The sequence below is a fragment of the Lutjanus erythropterus genome, chromosome 10 (assembly GCF_056507025.1).
Source record: "Lutjanus erythropterus isolate fLutEry1 chromosome 10, fLutEry1.hap2, whole genome shotgun sequence".
Classification (NCBI taxonomy): domain Eukaryota; kingdom Metazoa; phylum Chordata; class Actinopteri; order Lutjaniformes; family Lutjanidae; genus Lutjanus; species Lutjanus erythropterus.
This window is the reverse complement of record NC_139326.1, coordinates 29,804,589-29,824,904: the sequence shown is the minus strand read 5'-3', so window position 1 is coordinate 29,824,904 and position 20,316 is coordinate 29,804,589. Positions and strand designations below refer to the sequence as shown.

Sequence of the window (20,316 nt, the reverse complement as noted above, 5' to 3'; positions counted from 1 at the left end):
CAAATTACCATTTGAGAAAAATGTGTTTACTGGTGTTAGCTCACCCCTGCTGGCTGCTTGTTATAGCTTTGCATTTAGCCTATAGACAAGAGAGTCATATCAACTTCTGATTTATCTCTCACCAGAAAGCAAATAAGCATATTTACCAAAATGTGGAACTATTCCTTTAAGTAAGGTCTATTCAGGAAGACACCACCTTCCTGGAACAGAGCACTTGTTGCCCGATGTTTTACGGGGTTCATTTTCATTGTTGGAGCACAAATCACGGTAGTCGGGGGAATTGGTGAGGTAGCAGCCTTTTCACAAATTGATTTACACTGTGGCTGGAAGACAGTCGAGGATTGAACTTCTTCCAGCTTTAGAAGTCCACTCAGTGAAAGAAGAGCCCGTATATCTGTAGTCACAATCTACTTGCTACATTATTATACTTAGCAGCAGAAGACTTAGAAGTCAGAGAGTTCAAAAGAAATGAACTCGGACAGTTTTAATGTGACGCTTTACTGAACGACACAGCAGCACTGCAAATCTTATTTATGTATTTAGTTATATTTCACTGCCTGTAAACTCCATGTGCAACCACATTTATACTGTAGATTATTTTACACATCCACACCTTAGACTATGTGATCTCACGCTCTTTCTATCCTCAAACACACACAGAAACAGTGTGATTACGATCACCCACAGAAAGAATAATTCATCCAGCACAACAGTAAACAGAACCACAAAGATGACCACAGTATTTCTCTTGTATTACACTATGATAGAGCATCAAAAAATAGTCTCTCACACACAAACACATGCAATAAACATTTACCACCTATGAAACATTTATTGTTACTGTATCTTTTGCATCAGGAAACCAAATAGAAGAGTAACCTGCAAACATAGTGTGTCTCCTGCAGTGGAACCAGAGATATCTCTGCACATGTACTCTTTGTTCTCTGTGAAATGGCGGGATTGTGTAACCTCTGTAAACACAAAAACACGCTGTAGTCCGCCCACCTGCCATGTCCTCACTCAACCCCCACCCAAACTCTCTCCGGTATTTATGTAAGTTCCCTCTGCCGGTCTTCACAGAGTAGAGCTGTCCAGTTCTTACTGTGGTCATTTGACTTCTAGCCATGTCTGTTAAGTTTTGTTTAGCTTTGCTGGCCCTCTCTTCCCTGACTGCAGCGTCTGATCCAGACTGTGAAGAGCTGACCAAACCTCTGGAGGATCGAAGCCGGGTACGTTCAGTCCTCAGTATTTACATTCAGGATAAAGAAGAATCAAATTTTTTAAAAGGCCACACCAGTGGTTTTCCATGATTAAACGTAACCTTACTATAATCAGGGTGGGATGGTGACAGATTAAATGTAATAAGGATTATGTAATCAGATGGCAAAAAATAAATAGCTCTAATCAGCCAAGATTACATCTGCCAAATGTGTAATTAGATTATAGTTATACTGTCAAGTATCATATTTCTGATTACATCTTTAAAGCTTTTGGAAGGAGTTTTTAACTGGTTAAGAAATAATTCTCTCAATATAATAGAGATGCCTCTATATGACCTACATAAAAAAACAGACAGAAAAGTTGTCATGTAATTTGTATTCAGAAACTGACTACATTTCAAAGTAATCTTAACCTACAATGATTCTAATTTATTATTGTCTGTAGAGATGCACCAAGTTATTGTCTGGACAACGTTCACCTTGTTGACTGCAACCGACAAACAGGGTGACATTCAAAGTGACAGTCATCATAACGGCTCAGAATTTCACAATCGAGTATCCCTCATTGTAGCAGAACTAAAGGGGTTTTTTTTTTGCTGTTGGTGATGTAAAAAATCAATAAGAGTAAGGATTATATGAGTTTTGCATTTAACAGCCAACTTCTCACATCTCAAATGTTGTTTCCCAAAAGCAACTGAACACACCAACAAGAACAAATCAAGGTGACTAAATATTCACAAACTGTAAAAATAAACTATTTATTTTAACTCAAAAAAGTTAGTGTCCGGGTTCCCATAAACTTTTACGTTGACTGAATTTGAAAAGATAATTTTTTTCTTGTCAAATAAACTTGATATTAATTCAGTTGTATTCGAGAAAACAACAAGCAGTGAACTGAAGATGTTAAACTGAGCCAACAACTCTTCAGTTGCACTGACAAACATGACAAACTGACAACCAAATTCAATGGTGGCCTGTTAGCTCAGTTCACAGAGCATTTGTCCCACATACAGAGGCTGAGTCCTCTGCAGTGACCATGGATTTGACTCTTGCCTGTGGCTCTTTGCTGCATGTCATTTCCTGACTCTCTCTCCCCTTTTTCTGTCATATCTTCCTGTCCTATCAAATTAAAGGCATAAAATCCCCATAAAATATATATATATATATACTTCCTTTTGTATTTTCTCAGTTTGAAACATCACTCCCAAAGAGTGGTTAGCAAAGTTTATTAAGAGGAATTGAAAGGTTGGACTAACAATGTGCATCTTTTCATCTTTTGTCAAACTAGATTTCCACAAAACATTATAGGATCGTTAAATCTGTGCTCCAAAATGTCTTCACTAAGAATTTTTAAATTTGCTAGAAATATGAATATTAATTGTGTGTCTCTGTGTCCAGGTTTTTGGAAAATGGATTTTCCATGTTGCAACATCAGACAATCAAGAGCTCATGAAGGAACTTCAAGCTATCAACAGCTCCTGGATCGAACTTTCACCGATACCCGATAGTGATGATATGTCCCTTCGCTATGGAGACAGAGCGTAAGTGTTTACTATACTTAGAATGTTATAATACCTTTAAGGCAACTAGCTCATAATGTAACTGGTGATACTTACTGCAGTTTTTATTTCACCTCTCCTTACAAGGAATGGAAAATGTTACCATGGGCATGTTAATACCACTTCCACAGGAAACTCCACCAAGGCGATATGTATGTAAATTATGGTACTTTATACTTTACTACATTAAAAAGACAGTTCACCCCAAAATCAGAAATACGTTGTCCATCTAGATCAGTGGTTCTCAAAGTTTTTCTGGCTTTCCCCTCTTTAGAAGATTAAAAAAGTTGACATCCCCCCACCCCACACAGTCAAAAATTGGAGAGACAACTGATAAAAAAAAGTATTTAAAAGTTTAATTTTAGTTGAATAAAGATACACATAATAGCATCAGCACGGGATATAAACATTAAAGGTGTCCTCCTCAGCTGAGCTGTAGTGTTAGCACCAGTGAGCTAGCTAGTGCAGGTGTAGTTCAGTACAAAGAAAGTAGTTCCTTCATGAAATTGCTCATGAGGTCTGTGGATTATCTTGAGTAACAAGGACATGATTTCTGGAAAGAGATATAGCTACTGAGTTTTTCAAATGTATTTTTTTTTTTTTTTGACACTTTAGGCACCAAAAGCCGAGTGCTGTCTAGATAAATTATATAGTAGAGAGGTCAGACATATCTGTGGCTAATAACTCCAAAACTCAACAGCTTATGCCAAAACAACCTAAAAGGATAAAAAAAAAAAAGAAGAAGACTACAGGTAAGAGGGAAACAATGTATTTTTGGTGTCTGGGTGAGCTGTCTCTTTAACCCACAATTATCAGAAATACTCCAAGTACAATATGTTAATCTTCTGCTTATATCTAATAGTTTACTTCAACTCCACCACTCATGAGCATGTTGGGAATCATCTGGAGACCTGTCCTGACTGCATCCTCTGGACAGACACCTCAGTGTCAGAGGGCAAAAATGGAGAAACCAGAAAAGCCAGAAACCTCTATCTCTTCAGTGAGTTCACAGCTCTTCTGTGCACCGCTGTGTAAAACCAAAATTACAAATAATGAGGCGATGAGTCATAGCGTCTGTGTGCCTGTGCGTTTAAAAGCATTTTGAGGTGATTATTTATTTCATACATGTTTTAACTAGTTTACATAAACTTCTCCCCCTCCCATCTGCCCTGCAGCAAAAACTGGGACACTGGATGCTGCTCACCTGGAAGTGTTCAAGGAACAGGCCACGTGCCTCGACTTCCCATCAGAATTCCACTTTGCAGGAAACACAGGTGAGAAGTGGTGGTTTCTCTCTGTCTTAACAACTGCTCACACACACACACACACACACACACACACACACACACACACACACACACACACGCACACACACAAAACAATAACAGTGTGTAACTTGTTTCCCTGCCTCTGTTTCAGACCTGTGCCCTGATGCCAACGATGCAGTAGAGGAAGAACAATAGATAAAACACATGCTGAAGGGACTAAACCTCAAATCTATGCTGAAATGAAAGTTTGCTTATGTGTATCACAGATGTCTTGATAGATTTTTTTTTTCCATCATGCAGGAGAGTTTTATGTGAAACTATAGGGATTATAGCTTTTTAAAGTTTGTCTCTGGAAAGAGCTACTTAGCTGCTGAAGCTAGTCACCATGCCAAACTTGATATTTTCAGTAGACTGCTGTATTAGAGACCACTGAATAGACTGATTTCACATTTACTGTCAGATTCATAAATCATGATGGATACCACTGAAATGTCTCTCGTTTTTTCTGCATATAAAACTTAACAAAAGGCAACCCTGTATGTTTGCATGCTCCTATTTTGCATAAATGCAATATTTTTGTACTTTTCGGCTCTTGGCATATACTCACTGTATTCACACTCTCAGGGTGGGAGGCCTAAATGTCATACTGCTGTGTTCCAGGTTGCACGTTGTATAAACCTGGAGAATCTGACAATTGTATAGTGCAGTTTGAGTTCGCTAAATTCACAAGGTTTGGTAAGGAGACTGGTGTCAGCAAATTCTAGGTAAGTAAGTAATCAGAATTCTAGCACACACAACTACTGATTCAGGAAAGTGGATATAAAAATAAAGGCTATTTATATGGATTTTTCAGTATAATTTCAAATTTCTCTTCTTCCGTAAAAGGTTTGGTTTCCTTTAAAAACTCTCCATGGAAATAAAATTAGGGGGTGCCACGAATGAAATGCATTACTGAAAAATAAAAGTTATTTAGAGAAAATACCCAACACTACCAGGTCCAAATAAAAACTAAATATGCTTTCTTAACCCAAACTGGCTCAGTTATTAGTTCTTACTAGACTTTGTTTCTTTGGTTTTGAGCATTCCTTATTTTTTTTAGTTCTTTAGTTATTAGTTTCAGTAAGTCTTTGTTTATTTCCTTTATGGTTACCGGTCAACCATGAGCTTCTTTGAAAAGTTTATTCACTTCTGGACACATCAAAATAGATATCAGCAAAAAAAGTGTAAATAAATAAAACTGAATCCTTTATGATTATTGTTCTTCCTCTGGTTTGGTTCTTACCACACTTTGAAACAGCACAACATCCACATGGTCCAGGCAGCAGACAGACCAGGCCCATATGTCAAATCCTCCCTCAAAAACAAAAATAACACCAAACAAACAAACAAACAAACTGCTATGCAGAAAAGTTATCATATTGTTTTTTGTGTTGTTTTTTCCTGTTTCATTGTCCATCATGTTAAAATGAACACAAACAACATTTTTAGTTTTGTACTCAGTTGTTTCTTTTCATCACAGTTTCAAGAGCTCACACACTGGCCCTTAAAGATCTTTTATACAGCACATACACATTCGCTTTGACCACAATTCAAATTCTTGCATGTTGCCTCATGTGCTTCGAGAGAGTTAGGTCAACCAGTTTAGCCAGACTGTTGTGCTTTTGGTTGCATTGTACACATTAAAATGGGCCTGGGCAGGTGGACAGAATTTGGGCTGGTTTATCATGAACTGGACTGTTTAATTTAATATATTAAAAATAACTGTAGATTACAAATAAATATCATAGTTATGCGAACGCATTCAGTCGCTCAGCACAACTTTGATGATATGATATGTTTTTTTTTTTAATAAATGTGTCCAAGATGTGCACAAGATTAATTGAATTAATTTCCTATCATATTGTGTAACATGATACGATGGTGTGATATTGTTAACTAGCAAGTGGTTGAATGCTAACATTAGCTGCTTTATAATGGTAACAAGTGGGTGATTAAAATATGTTGTTTTTATCTTAAAATATGGTGCAATGTCCCCTCAGATTTTCACTATCCATTGTCTTTTTAGTTGCAGTTGAAATTATTACAATTTGTCAGATTCTCTACATTTATACAAGCTGTAGCCCGGAGCACAGCATTTGAGCTTCCCACCCTGACTGTAACATCAGGGGAAAATGGCCACTGTGAGAATCTGGTGAATTCCTGACACTACAGAGCGACTTCCAATGAGACCCCAGTGATTTCTGCAAAACGTTGTCCAACACATTCTCCGACAAAGTGATATTTCCATGATCCAAACAATTGTCATGTAGGTGCCTAAAGCGTGGCGTCAGTGATGGAAATACTAAGCAGGGCTTTGGACTATTTGTTGTGCCTCGACACTAGTCTTTTCATGTTGTCTGCTTGTCAGAGGGCCCCTTGAAGGATGGACAGCAACAGTTTTACATGGCTGTGAGAAACTTCTGTAGCTCTTTCAGAAGTTCTCTTGCACTGTGTGGTCATTTCCCTGAAACACCCTGACAAAGATGGCTGCTTTTTATCTTTTTGCAAATTCCTCTTGCTTTAATGTCACCAGGCTCACTTTTAAAGAGACAGTTCATCCCAAAGGAAAAAGCACATGTTCTGTCTCTCACATGTGGGACTATTTATCCATCTGAATAGTTTTATTGTGAGTAGCTGAGTTTTGGAGATATTAGCCATAGACATGTCTGCCTTCTTTTGAATATAATGGTACTAGATGCCACTCTGGTGCTCAAAGCACTAAAAATGTCCACAGCAATGTATCCAGAAATGACCATGACCTGGTAATTCAACATAATCCCCAGACCTTGTTGTGAGCAGTTTTATGTAAGGTTTGTGGATTATCTTGATTTTGGGGTGAACTATCATGTGGCCAAAACATTTACTGCAAAGTGAAAAGTCAAACCGAGTCAAGCTGAGCAGAACATGTGTGTGATAAAGGATCAAAAGAGGTGACAACCCCTCATGACCTGTGCTGGAGAAGGGGCAAAATGTGGCTATCTGGGTGTTGTGTTTATATCACTGGAGTCAATAAATACTTGTGACTACTGCAGAGACATTTGACCTGGGAGTGAATGCCAATTGTGCCCTTTCCCTTTGCAAACAAAACCCAGATGTTGTGGGGTGTTAGGAGGGTTTTTTGTACAGGGGTCTTTATGTAACAGTTTTCACCATTTGCATGATGGGATACGCTGTACAGCATTTTCATGTGAATTACAAAACCTTCCCTTAACCATATCTATTAAAACCGAATGCAGATCTTCATCCTGCTGTACAGAATCAGCCAAAAGCTGAGCAAAATCACAAAGTGACAAAACATGAAACTATTTCCACCACAAAATGTGCTTTAGATTATTTCTTGCCAAATTGTAAGACAAAACCTTGAGAAACAAGTTGAGTAATCCTGCAGTAAATGCTGTGTATGCTTGCACCGTCCCCAAGGAAACAAAAAATTACTTGATGACAAAGAAAATGTACTTCAGTGTGTGTTTTATAAATTAACAAATGAAAGTAGTTGATGGACAGCCATTGTTGATATAAGAGATGAGGACAGGAGAGGAGACATTTCTGTGTGTGTGTGTGTGTGTGTGTGTGTGTGTGTGTGTGTGTGACTCTGTGCAGGGGGCTGTTCACATATTGAGAGATGCAGGGGTCTATTCAAGCTCTGCCAGCTGGCTGTTATGTAACGGGATAAATGGGCCTCAAGCCCTGCCTGACTGGATGTGAAAAGTGAACGGCTCCTTCCCACCATGAGAGGAGGAAAGTGTGTATGTATGTGTGTGTGCATGTGTGTGTGTGTGTTTGTGTAAGTGCATTAATCATGTTGTAGAGACACACTCACATTTGCAGGGACTTGCCTTGCTTATGGGGACAGCGTAAATCATAAATTTAGGTTGAGTTTAGGTTTGTGGTTTGTGGTTATGTGTTGAGTTGGGGTGAGGAAATTTCCCCACAAAATTAATGTAAGTCATTGCAATGTCCTCTGAAGTGATGGAAACTCAACTTGGTGTGTGTGTGTGTGTGTGTGTGTGTGTGTGTGTGTGTGTGTGTGTGTGTGTGTGTGTGTGTGTGTGTGTGTGTGTGTGTGTGTGTGGCCCAGCCCACTGTTACACAACGCCTCCCCTGGTTTCTCTGAGGAGGCTGTAGCTGGCAGGATCCCTGACATTAGTGCTGCTCTCTGGCTGCCTGCTGTCTCGAGCCATGGCTGCACAGCTGGTCGTCGCTCTGCTGGCTCTCGCCTCCCTGGGTGCTGCGTCTGAACCGGACTGTAAAGAGCTGGTTAAGCCCCTGATACTGGACAGCCACAGCCCTGTGAGTATCAGTCATCGTTTGTTATGTGCTGGTTGTATGTGAGGAGTCTCCGAGGCACAATGAGGTGTGTCAGTATCACTTGAATAGCCGAGTTTTGTTTTTTCATTTACTTTTTCTTACATTAAAATGTGCTACAGTGTGATACCTAATAACTAAGGCTGTCACAAAATGAAACATGTGTGTGACGAGTTGTTTATGGTGACATTAATTATATCACTCTTTAGAATGAATTGCAGTATAAATGCATCTCTGTAGCTATTACACAGCTCTGTTTTAACAGAAAAACAGTTATGATATTATGGGTTTTTAGTAAAGAATTTAAGATATTTTCATGTTCTAATTAGTTAGTTATTTTTCTTTCAATAGGAAATAAAACAATATTAGGTCATTAATAAAACAATCTCCCCATAAGGTCCATTCAGTTGTTCTAGAGCTTTTAATCATATTGCAAACAAACTTGAGTTATATTTTGCAGTCTGATAATGACACATTACAACTATTACACCCTTATTAGACTTTATTAGAAGGTAATTAGAGAAGTTGTTGTAATGTGTCCTTAATTACCCTCTAGTAAAAAATACTAAGGGTCTAATACTGTCTAATAAAGAACATAATATTTCTAGTTTTGGTTTGATACAAAGCATGGCTTGTTACATCTTGTTTGTGTGCTGTAAAATTAAGTGTAACCTAAACTTCTTCAGCAGATGAAGCTGCCCAAATGTCACAAGAGTGTTGATGCAAAAATTTTCTTCGTCTTTTTTTTTTTGGAGCCCTTTAGGCTGGTTTAAAATCATTTTTGTTTTTATTTTTTGGGGGTGTCAAATGCTGTTTCCAAAGTTGCAAACTTGAAACAACACTGTCACCCTTTTTGAATAGTATTCCAATGGTGGGAAGATAAAGGACGGACATCTCTGTCTTTTAAAAAAACATTTTTTGACTCCATCACGGACTGTTCTAGGATGGTCACACTCTCACACAGATGAGCTGCCCAGTCATGTGAGTGATCTGTTTTGCCTCTGTGTTTGTGGCAGATCTATGGGAAGTGGGTGCTCCACGTGGGTTCATACGACCAGCCTGGTCTGAAGGACGACCTGGTGGCGGTGAACAGCTCCTGGGTGGAACTGTCGGCTTCCTCGGACAGCGGAACCATGACCATCTACTGGGCCGACCGCCTGTAAGGACACTGCTGACTGCAAATCATCATATTATTTTTTTATTGTTATATTTCATTTTGTGCTTACAGTCAGGAATGTATGTTGAAAGGCTGATACTCTTTTCTTGTCTCATTACTTAAGTGGAGATAAATGCCTTCAGGGTTTAGCCAATGCGACCGTCTCAGGAATGACCAGTCACACTACTTGTAAGTATTTTGTGATATTCACAGTATTTTTCTGATTTCACACTGACTCACCATCTCTCTCTCTCTCTCTATGCTGTGTAATGTTACGTGGGTGATGCATGCTGTCAAGGTGTAAGTGTAGGAGGATTTCATAAGAAAACAGTCACACCAGGCTCCAAATGCAGTATCTCAATACTTTCTATGTACTAAGTACAGGTAGATGACTTGAATGGCAGAGACAACCATGATCTTTCCCTAAACCTAACCAAGTAGTTTTGTTTTCTGAAAACTAACCAAGTTTGTTTTGGGTGCAAGCAGACACTTTTTGTTGTTGTTGTTTGAGTTTTCACTCACAGTGTGGTTAGGTTTAGGAAACAGACCTACTTGGTTGGGTTTAGAATGAGATCGTGGTTTGTGTCTGCCAATTTATGTGACAATGTGACTATTTAAGATGCAAATGGCATTGTTGGCTACAGACACCTGGGCTTAGGCTATATACACGCAGATGTAAATAGCCACTTGGTGTACCAGACTATGACATGACGTTTTTTCAAGTTGTTATTTTCCTTAGGTGTGAAATATTGTGATTAATATTGTATCATGAACTTTCTGTTGGGGTATTGTCGGACCTTGAGTTTTTGGTATCATTACATCCCTATTAAATATAGATGTAATAGTAAAGCTATTTACACCCTGGGTGCAAATAGCTTTTGACTCCCTGGATGTGAATAGCATCAATGGCTGCAAACTTGTTTCTTCCATGCTAGGCTATATATACCTGACTATTTACACCTTGGGTGCAAATAGCATTGTTGCTCACTGACACCTCAGCGCATCGTCTCTGGCATGCTAGGTTATATGCACCTGGGTGTAAATAGTCACATTGTTTAATTTAATGTCTTGCATTATGGCTTAACATTCATGTGGATGCCGTGTTTTCCTGATGTTTGACAGTTAATATCAACGGTCACACTTCATACCATGATGGGAAATACTATGAAACCTGCTCCGACTGCCTCCTGTCTGAAGACACCACCCTCCTCCCTGACGGCAAGTCAAAGGGACGATACCTGTTCCTCTTTAGTAAGGCTTTTTTTCTTTCATTAATCATTGATTTAGTCAAAAATACACATTTTTTTTGGTCAGTAGGTGGAGTTATTTCTTTGCCATTTGTCTCTGTATTCTGTCCTCTCTGCCTTTCTGTCCTTTGTCCCCATCTCACCTCTGAGTCACCTTTTATTTCTCTGGCTGTTCTTTTAAAGCACGGACTGGCGCTCTGGAGCCAACTGAGTTAGAGACCTTCAAGAAGCAGGCCGAGTGCCTTAAATTCCTCCCAGAGTATCACTATGGAGGCACAGGTCAGCTGTCATTTCAGTTCTGTATCTTCGGCAAATTAAATCATCAAAGCACATTGTTTTCATGCCACTTTCTTCACAAATTACTTTCTCTTATTTCAGATCTGTGTCCAGATGACAGGGTAACTCCTTCACCTGCTGCAGAGAACACAGAGAACGAACAAACTGATGCTCAGCCTGCTGCAAAGTAAAACAAAGCATGAAGGCGTCATAGCCCCGCGAACAGCCTGCACACGCCCAAACATATCCAATTAACACGTACTAAATAGTGTTATAATGTGATCTGCATGTGCACCGATATAATATTGTGTTTTGAAATAACTTTTCACTTGTCGTTTGTCCAGCTGCGTCAGGTTCAAGGCCTGCTGGTGTCATGTTAGAGCATGTGTAGTCTTATTTCTGTGTCTTTGACTTTTCATGATTTAGTTTAGGAAATATGAAATCTGAATAGCACTTGGCATATTCTGGCAGGTACAGTAAAGGCTAAAAAATCCACTTAAAGGGATAGTTCACATTATTTGATGTAGGGTCGTACAAGGTACTTATCGATAGTAGATGGCATTTGGCAAGTCCCCAGTTTGAAGAAGCAGAGAGGAGTACCAGCATGGAAGCTAATCAATGAACTGTTGTGGACAGGGTTAACAACAAAACATATTTTAGCCACTTAAAAAAGGTCCACCTAAAAAAATCAATAGAAGTGTAAGTCTACACTTCATCTGGAATATTTTCACAGCTTCACTGCCTTCATAGAACCGTTTCCAATGGGAAACCACCATTATATAAGCAAAATATTGCTTATATTTTTCTTCAGCATAGTTGCTGGGCTACTGCTGCCTCAATCTGTCGGTTTGTTTATGTTATTGTGTGACTTCTGTGTTTTAAAAGGATATTTCAGATTTACCAAAGTCACACAATAACAAACACACCAGCGGATTGAGGCAGTGGTAGACCAGAAAGTTCTGTGTTCTGTGGGGTAAAACTGCTGATTTCACTTATAGAGTTTGGTTGGTTTAGAGAGACAAATATTTAGCTTAGGCTATCTGACAGCAAAATAAAGCAGTGAAAATATTACATTATAATTATATCATATTATATTATAATATTATATATATTAAATATAGTGTACACGCAAACTGTTGCTAACCCTGTTCACAGCAGCATACTGTTCAGCTTCAGTGCCCCTCACTGCCTCAGGTGTGCTGACCAGAATCTATTGTAGGTATTATACTAAAGATCAATAAGTACAATCATACAACCCCACATCAAATCATCTGAACTATTCCTTTAAATCAGTTTAACAACCTGTAAATAGTTGAGTGTGTGAACTGTTTTCAACTGGTTGTTTGAGGTAAATAAAACAGCTTTCAGTCCCCCTGTGTGCTGTGATCTAATCATTTATTTCTCTGGAGCTCCAACATTTCTTTGTCCTTTTTCAAAAACAATGTCAGACACTCTGCTGACCTGTATGTCAAAATGAAACCTCATCCAAACTACTACAGTACAGCTCTCCTCTAGTGCACCGCTGTTCCCACAAACTTCAATAAAGGCTGTTGCTGGGTAACGACACTGTCAGGGGGAGAAAGAAGACATCAGACTTTTAAACTGTCGCCACAAGGAGTCCACACAGACCCGCAGCGAGACAACCTTCGTTCTGCTGGAGAAAAGCTGCTCCAGGATCTTTGTGAAATGTCTCAACAGTCCCAGACGAGTTGTGGCACTTTGCCTGAGTTCATTTAGGGGCAGCGGAATTGGCAACAGAGCACTGTTGATCTGGCCTTTCAGTGCTGAACTAAAGAAATCTGCATGGTTCTGCATGGTCATTAAAAACCTTCGCTGGTGCATCTGGGCATGCAGAAACCCCCCTCCTTCTCCCCCCATATTAGTACTTACACAACACCTTTTTTTTCAGTTTGGAAACCCCCCGAGGGAAAATGAATCAGTGTTAGGCGTTTTTCTGTTGCAGCTTCAGAGACATCCTCTGCAGTGCTGCTGTCTGTCCCTCTCCATCTCTGTCTGAACCATGGCTCCTCTACCTGTTGTTGTGTTTCTATTGGCTCTCGCTTCCCTCAGTGCTGCGACTGCACCTGACTGTAAGGACCTTGTCAAACCTGTCATGCCAGAGGACCCCAAACTGGTAAGTTTTTCTGTCTTATTTATCCAGATGATTGTTGATTTTATTTAAAAAAAAAAAAAAACACACACACACACACATGCACACACTAATTATTAATAAGAAAACTTGTATTTTTTGCCTTTTTATGTGAAGGTTTTTGGAAAGTGGGTGTATGTGATGGGAGCTGGTGACCCCAAGCCGTACCACAAGGCACTGGAGTCACTGAAAAGCTCCTGGATAGACTTGTCTCCCACTTCTGACAGTCAAATTGTGACATTACGTTGGGGAGATTACTGCTTGTAAGTTTGATGATTTACTTGATTCAGTGGTTCCCAATCTCTTTCCTTAAGGGACCCCTTTTTCTATCACTAAGTTAACTGACAACCCTGGACTAATTGATGTATTTTATAGATATTTGATAATGCATAACAATTACACTACAGAGCAAATGATAAACTGTTCGATTAACCCAAACAGTGAATGCAATAACTGACGGAAGTTTGTGAAAAATGAGAGATTTGGATAAATTTTGAGCAGGTTAGAAATTTTCCTGATATTTTAGGAACTTTTTATCTATTTTATTTTGACAATCATACATATTTAATAGACTTCTTTTTTCACCAAATTCAGTCTTTTCTTCTCCCTGACACTTAGCCATTATTCTATTAGCTATTTGGTTATTTGAATTGTTAAACACAGGGTGACAGCTCTGTTAATATAGCTTGTGTTCAGGTCATCACATTTTGTGATTTTTTTTCATATTTTAAATAAGTTTTTTTTTTTTTTTTAAGACAGATACCATGGGCCTCCCCTCAGGCAAATCTTGAAAAACGTTTGTGGCATCATGATTACGTTATTTGATCCCATAGACAGCCAAGATAGCCTAATATTTTTTAGCAGGACTTCAGTCCCCACTTTCCCAGACTTCACTCTGGGAAAGTGGGAAAAAAAAAGGTTGTTGTGTGTGATCTCCTTCTGACAACCAAGGTAATAACTAATGTAATATTTCCAGTCACTGAACCTCCCCTGAAACTGTTCGGACGGCCTTCACACGTTTTGAAAACTTCTCATCTAAATTTTATTTTTCACATAAATGAATGAAATGCTAAGATATAGTCCCACTATTTCTTCTAGTTCTTATATCCCTTAAAATCTAGAAGGCTTCACAACCCCCTGTGAGGCTGTGGTGACCCCCAGTGGGAATCAGGACACTCAGTTTGGGAACCAATGATTTAACTTATATGTAGAGCAGTTTGTCTGTTAAATTTAAAATTTTATATCATATTAAATCCTTTGCTTATGAAAACACAACACTTTCTTGTTTCTCAGTGATCGGTGTATCTTGGGGGAAGTAAATGCAACAGTCTCAGGACTCGCCACCACGTTTCGCAGTAAGTGAACATCAGAGAAGTGATGTATTGATTGACACATGAGCAGAGATGAAGCACCTTACATCTTTGGTGTGGTATATCCACAACAACAGATTTCCATTTAAATAATACTGTATAATAATCTGTGTGCTTTTAAAGAAAACCTGTCAGACCACAAAGGACATATTCTAGAGACCTGCTCTGACTGCCTGCTGTGGACAGACACCTTTAGAAATGGGGACATCACTGGCAGATACATCCTGCAGTTCAGTAAGTTCCGTGATGTGTGTCCTCCTCAGTTTTATCAACCTGGCTGAGTCAGACTTTCAAAACTCCTTTTAAAATTCTCAATTCTCTTTTAGCGAGGACAGGAAAAATAGATCCCAAAGATGCTGAAATTTTCAAGAAACAAGTCGGGTGTCTGAGCTTCCCAGAGAACTTCCACAGCTACGACGGTAAAACAGGTCAGTAACTCTTAAGTAACCTGTAAAAACTGTGGCTGAAAACAAAGCTTGACATGGACACAGGTTTGCCACAAGGTGGAGACGTTGTGTTGTTGAATGCAACATTTATATACGACTCCACATTACTTTGTCTTCATTATTTCTGGAGTAATTCCGTGGAGAACGATGCACATGGCCAGGAAATGGAAATGGAGCCAATTTTCTCTCTGATGATCAGGGAATATTTGTTGTCTTCTGCTCGTCTCTCACAGTTGGTCTTTTTTATGCTTTCCTGTGTTTCAGAGCTGTGCCCCGACGACAAAGAGAGTACAGAGTGAGCAGCAGTAAAAAAAAAGATGAAGAGATACTGCTACATTTGTATTAAGCAAAAATATGTATAATGTAGTTTTGTTTTTGCGATTGACACACACCTTTTTGGCTTCATGAGTGCCAGTGCATAAAGCAATTAATGATTTTACATATTTACTTATAAAATCCTGTCAGACACCCTGTTTTTGTCTTACAATAATGCAGTTACTACATCACATGTAATGTTTTTCAAATTAAAACTTTATTATTATTATTAAACACTAAGTGTTGAATTCTTATGAACAAAAGCATGAAACAGATCAGAACATTTTCTTCACAATAATGCTGGATGTGAAATGAACTATAAAGATATCACACACTGGTAGATATTTCATGATTACAAAATATCAAAAAAGGTTTATTGTTTTTGTTTTAATGTAAACTATGATATATTCAATAAGGTCATTTAAGTGCAAATAAATCCAGCACTACCAGGCACTGGACACACTCTTTTCCTCCAACCCAAATATTTCCTTAGCAAGTATGGGCCTCTAGAATTCAGCAACGTTTTCTTTTTTTTTTCTTTTGTTTGTTTGTTTTTGTTTTTGCTTTTCTCTTAGTTAATTTAGGTAATTTTACAAGTGATCATGAGCACTCTTACCAAGATTTAAAAAAAAAAAACATGTTGTCACAGTCCACAAATTGCTTGTTCAACGCAAGGAAACATGTTTGAATTGTTGTGATTTTGTGATTAGTGGGCATCTCCTTTCTGGCACAGTATTTACAGCTCATGTTTACTTTACGTTTAAGTTTAGTTCTTCTTACAGCTTTTTTTTGAGGGACATCTTTCCAATTCTTGGGCAAATGCCAAACTATTTGTGCACAGCACAACACGCCCTTATATACTGTTGAGGGGACGTTACCTATGCTAATGAAGAATTTCACATGTGCAATTCATGATCAATGGGGATTCATCACTCAGCACACCTAAGAGCACATTTGGATGGTTAAGGTTAAGACTGACTGGTGTGTCTGGTGTTGACTTCATGGTCATATTACAGATTTCTCCTCCAAGAGAATGTTGCTGCATGAGGCCCACTCTGATCAAACTGTGTGTGTGTGCATAAAGTCTCAGGCTCCTCGTGTCCATGCGTTTAAACCACCAGTCTGCTGTACTGACTCCCCAGGCTGGTCTGAACGCTCTCCATCTTGCCTGACCTGGTGCTGTCTGTCCGCCCACTGGTTCTTGTACTTTGCGTTGCTGAGCTGCTCTCTGCTGGTGCCAGTCGCTTACATCTGAGCAGCACCGCCACCTGCTTCTGGCACTGAGAGGAGCCAAAGTAATAGAGTACTGGATCCAGACAGCAGCTTAGGCTGCCCACACACATGGAGAGCAGGTACGCCTGGTATGAATTGTCCCCAGACCTGTGGGACACCTGGACGTAGTGAACCATGAGGATGATGTTGGTGGGGGTGAAGCAGACCACAAACACCACCAGGACCACCACAGCCATCACCACAGCTCGAGTCTTCCTGGAGCGGTTCTCCACGTTGGCTGCAGCCAGAGCCTGGATGATGCGTACGTAACAGACAACCGTGAAGACGAGAGGGATGAAGAAGAAGACAGAGGAGTAGATGGGGAAGAAGTAAAGATAGTATGTTTGTAGGTTTTCCACATCCTGCACATCATGGCAGGTGGTGATGCCCAGGTCAGACAGATACATGGTTTGTCCAGAGATCAGGAGAGGAGTGACCCCTCCAAGAGCTAACAGCCACATGGCAGCACACACAGCTGAGGCGGTCTGAGGGCTGCGCCACGTCAGCGAGTTCATGGGGTAAACTACGGCCAGGAAACGGTCAATACTGATACACGCAATGAGCAGGACTGAGCAGTACATGTTGCAGTAGAACGCTGCTGTGACGACTCTGCACATGAAGGAGCCATAGATCCAGTCGTTGCCATGGTAATGGTAGGCGATCTTGAAAGGAAGGAACAGGCCGAACAGCAGGTCGGCGCAGGCCAGGTTCAGCATGTAGATCACCGCTGGTTTCCTGGGACGGATTTGATGCACAAACATCACCACGGCAACGAGGTTGAGGGGCACACTGATTATGAAGACAAGGGTGTAAATGGTTGGAACGAAGCGTGTTGCCAAGTGACCCTGGAGGAAACCTTTAGTTTCCTCTGGGATAAGGAAGAGCTTCTTGGAATGGCGGTGAGGGCCGTGGACGCCGTGTCTCTTCACTGGCTCCTGCTCTGACCCTGAGCCAGACCCTGCATCGTCCCTGTCCAACACAGACAGGCCAATGTAGTCAAAAGGCTCATCAGTGACAACCACATAGTGACCAGAGAACGTCCGTGGGAGGACCGCTGAGCCTTTAAAGAGACAAAGAGAAACAGAGCTGAACACATCAGTGGTTTCAAACTGTTTTTTCATGTAATTCTTTATAAATGCTCCATTCTGACTGTCAAATTATTTTAGGGCCTTTCTGTGTGGAGTGTGCATGTTTTCCTTGTGTCTGCTTGAGTAGTCTCCAGGTTCTCTGGCTTCCTCCCACAGCCCAAAGACATGCAGCATAGCAGATTAATTGAGAACTCAAAATTGTCCATAGTCGTGAATGTGAGCATGAGTGGTTGTCTGTCTCTATGTGTCAGCCCTGTGATGAACTGGCGACTTGTGTACCTCACCTCTTGCCCAACGTCAGCTGGGATAGACTCCACCCCCCCATAACCCATCAGGATAAGGGGTTACGGACAATGGATGGATGGATGGACAGACACCACTGTGGACAGTGTTATAGTAGCCATTTCTTTCTTTTCATTTCTATATAAGTCAAAAAATACGTAAGAAACTGTGTTGTTGCTTTTGTTTGTAGAATTTGGGCAACATCCCTGCCTGTTTAAAGGACCGGTGTGTAGGATTTAGAGGCATCTAGCAGTGAGCTTGCAGACTGCAAACCCCCCATCTCACTCTCTCCTGCCAATTGTGTAGAAAAGCTACGGTGGCTGCAAACCTTGTGCAAAAGCCGTAACTAGAGCCAGTTGGTTTGTCGGTTCTGGGCTGTTGTAGAAACATGGCGTCGCAACATGGAGGCCTCTGTGGGAAAGGACCCTCGCACTCTTTAGAAACACAAGTACAGCCAAACTACAGCTACAGCCAAACCTGAGTGAGTCGTGTTGCATGGATGCACAATATCACTATCAGCCTGCAGCAATGAATATTATCTTCCATTTCTGCCATATTCTGACAACAAAGCCCCATAAATTTTACAGACCGGACCTTTAAAATGATATTTTTATACCTTTTGACTTTTTACAAATATGTGCAGCAGCACTGCACACATATAACATGATGAGGTTAATACAGTTACAGACTGTCAGGCAGTTCATAATCTTCCATTAATAGTGGTATATATATATTTTTCATTGCAGCCGTTCTGATATGAAATAGTAGGAAATAGTAGGATAAACACAGGTGTCACCGATAATACTAATATGGGTCCTGTTCCATGCATAATAGCCTGACCTGAATGAAACATAAACATAATTAATATCTTTGGTCACACCTGTCTGCTTCACAATTTCAAGAAAAATGTCTGCTGAAAAAGGTCAATTGGAAAAAGTATTTGGATACGTAAGAGCTAATGTAATGCAATGTAAAATACTCCATTATAGGGATACTACATAACAAGTGCTACCTTCAAAATATTCCTTAAGCATTATCAGGAAAGTTTATTTTAAAATCAGTCTTTATGTAGACAGATTAAATTTACAAAGCGATTATCACATTATTGGATTATTGTATGTGGTATTTAAACGTGTTTGACAGGAGCTGAATTAAACAGCTTTGTCTATTGTCTCAGTGCATCAGAGGCAGTGGTGGAAAATAATCAGATACTTAACACCTTTAAATGTAACTAAATTCCTTTACAAGTACAAACTTAAGGTACTTGTACTACAGGAGTAGTTTCCATTTTGTGTTATTTTAAACTTCTCTACATTTCATAGACTTAACATACTACTTACTTCACAGATTCAGATTAATAATAAAAAATGTAATTAACAAATAAATTATTATAGATTAAAATAAAACGTTATTGATACCTGAGGGTAGATTCACATGCTCTTTTTACCATCTGTACCATTTTAATTATATAAGGCTACATTATTATGAATTGGGCCAATCTGAATAATTTGTATCTTTCCTTTTAGCACTTTAAGTATATTTTGATGCTGAAACTTTTGACTGCTGTACTTTTACTTGTACCGGATATTTGTGGCATCACTATTGATCTGAGTACTTCTTCAAAAACTACTCGCACACCTACTTTATATTACAAGCTACTCATGTTTTGAATGTTAAGTAAAAACTTGTAAATTGCAAATCAATAAAGTGAATTCGGTGCAAAAAGCAGCACTGCACATTTTCTACCACTTCTATCAGTCAAAGTCCTGCTGCATGTCACCGACAAGACTTTCATCACAATTACAAACTTCACTGATAGTCTGAAACAAATCATACTTTATGTTTCTCATTACTGACAAATTCTTCAGGTTCAGTCACTAATTTGTCCAGACATGTTGAGAAAGTGAACACAGTATCATTGCTGCATAAAAAGCATTTTCAATCATCCAATTAAGACAGAAAAATGGGCTGCAATGTCGCTCAGGTGATTAAAAAAATATGCCAAATGTTATTCTATTTTGCATTTGTAAAAGCCAGCATAGTTCAGTCCTGTCTGTTATGAGCTGTTACAGAGATTATATGAAGGCATTAAGGGAGCAGCTTACCATTTGGGGAGTTGAGTGCTGAGCTGTGGAGGAAAAACAACAGCAACAACCCTGCTGACAGGTGAAGCATGGCTTTACTGTAGATCCTCCAAATGTTTTACACCTACAGCTGTAGAAGTTGAAGCGATCTGTTTGCCACAAGAGTCCCTGAAGTGTTTTTGTTCCAGCATCAAACATGTTATTAGTGACCAGCGTGGATACTCCGCCTCCACCTCACTG

The 20,316-nt window shown here is 39.6% G+C and overlaps 4 protein-coding genes across 4 annotated transcripts; 3 read left to right on the top strand and 1 right to left on the bottom strand.

Annotated features, from left to right (window-relative positions):
* The first annotated feature begins 1,058 nt into the window (after positions 1 to 1,058).
* On the top strand, positions 1,059 to 4,537 carry LOC146320666 (uncharacterized). Its single transcript, XM_084729603.1, has 6 exons — positions 1,059 to 1,229; positions 2,619 to 2,761; positions 2,867 to 2,931; positions 3,642 to 3,779; positions 3,955 to 4,053; positions 4,199 to 4,537. The coding sequence occupies exons 1-6, from the start codon at positions 1,125 to 1,127 to the stop codon at positions 4,240 to 4,242; spliced, it is 594 nt and encodes a 197-aa protein (XP_084585729.1). The 5' UTR covers positions 1,059 to 1,124; the 3' UTR covers positions 4,243 to 4,537.
* A 3,674-nt stretch (positions 4,538 to 8,211) lies between these two features.
* On the top strand, positions 8,212 to 11,482 carry LOC146320665 (saxitoxin and tetrodotoxin-binding protein 2-like). Its single transcript, XM_084728994.1, has 6 exons — positions 8,212 to 8,376; positions 9,408 to 9,550; positions 9,672 to 9,736; positions 10,670 to 10,798; positions 10,978 to 11,073; positions 11,173 to 11,482. The coding sequence occupies exons 1-6, from the start codon at positions 8,266 to 8,268 to the stop codon at positions 11,259 to 11,261; spliced, it is 633 nt and encodes a 210-aa protein (XP_084585120.1). The 5' UTR covers positions 8,212 to 8,265; the 3' UTR covers positions 11,262 to 11,482.
* On the top strand, positions 11,480 to 15,971 carry LOC146320664 (saxitoxin and tetrodotoxin-binding protein 2-like). Its single transcript, XM_084728995.1, has 6 exons — positions 11,480 to 13,204; positions 13,337 to 13,482; positions 14,513 to 14,574; positions 14,713 to 14,823; positions 14,916 to 15,017; positions 15,300 to 15,971. Exons 1-6 carry the CDS (start codon positions 13,091 to 13,093, stop codon positions 15,332 to 15,334), a joined length of 570 nt encoding a protein of 189 aa, XP_084585121.1. The 5' UTR covers positions 11,480 to 13,090; the 3' UTR covers positions 15,335 to 15,971.
* Positions 15,727 to 20,297, bottom strand: f2r (coagulation factor II (thrombin) receptor). The gene is made up of 2 exons (XM_084728992.1): positions 20,098 to 20,297; positions 15,727 to 17,682 (listed from the first exon to the last, which is right to left on the bottom strand). The coding sequence occupies exons 1-2, from the start codon at positions 20,165 to 20,167 to the stop codon at positions 16,460 to 16,462; spliced, it is 1,293 nt and encodes a 430-aa protein (XP_084585118.1). The 5' UTR covers positions 20,168 to 20,297; the 3' UTR covers positions 15,727 to 16,459.
* Between the last annotated feature and the right edge of the window lie 19 nt (positions 20,298 to 20,316).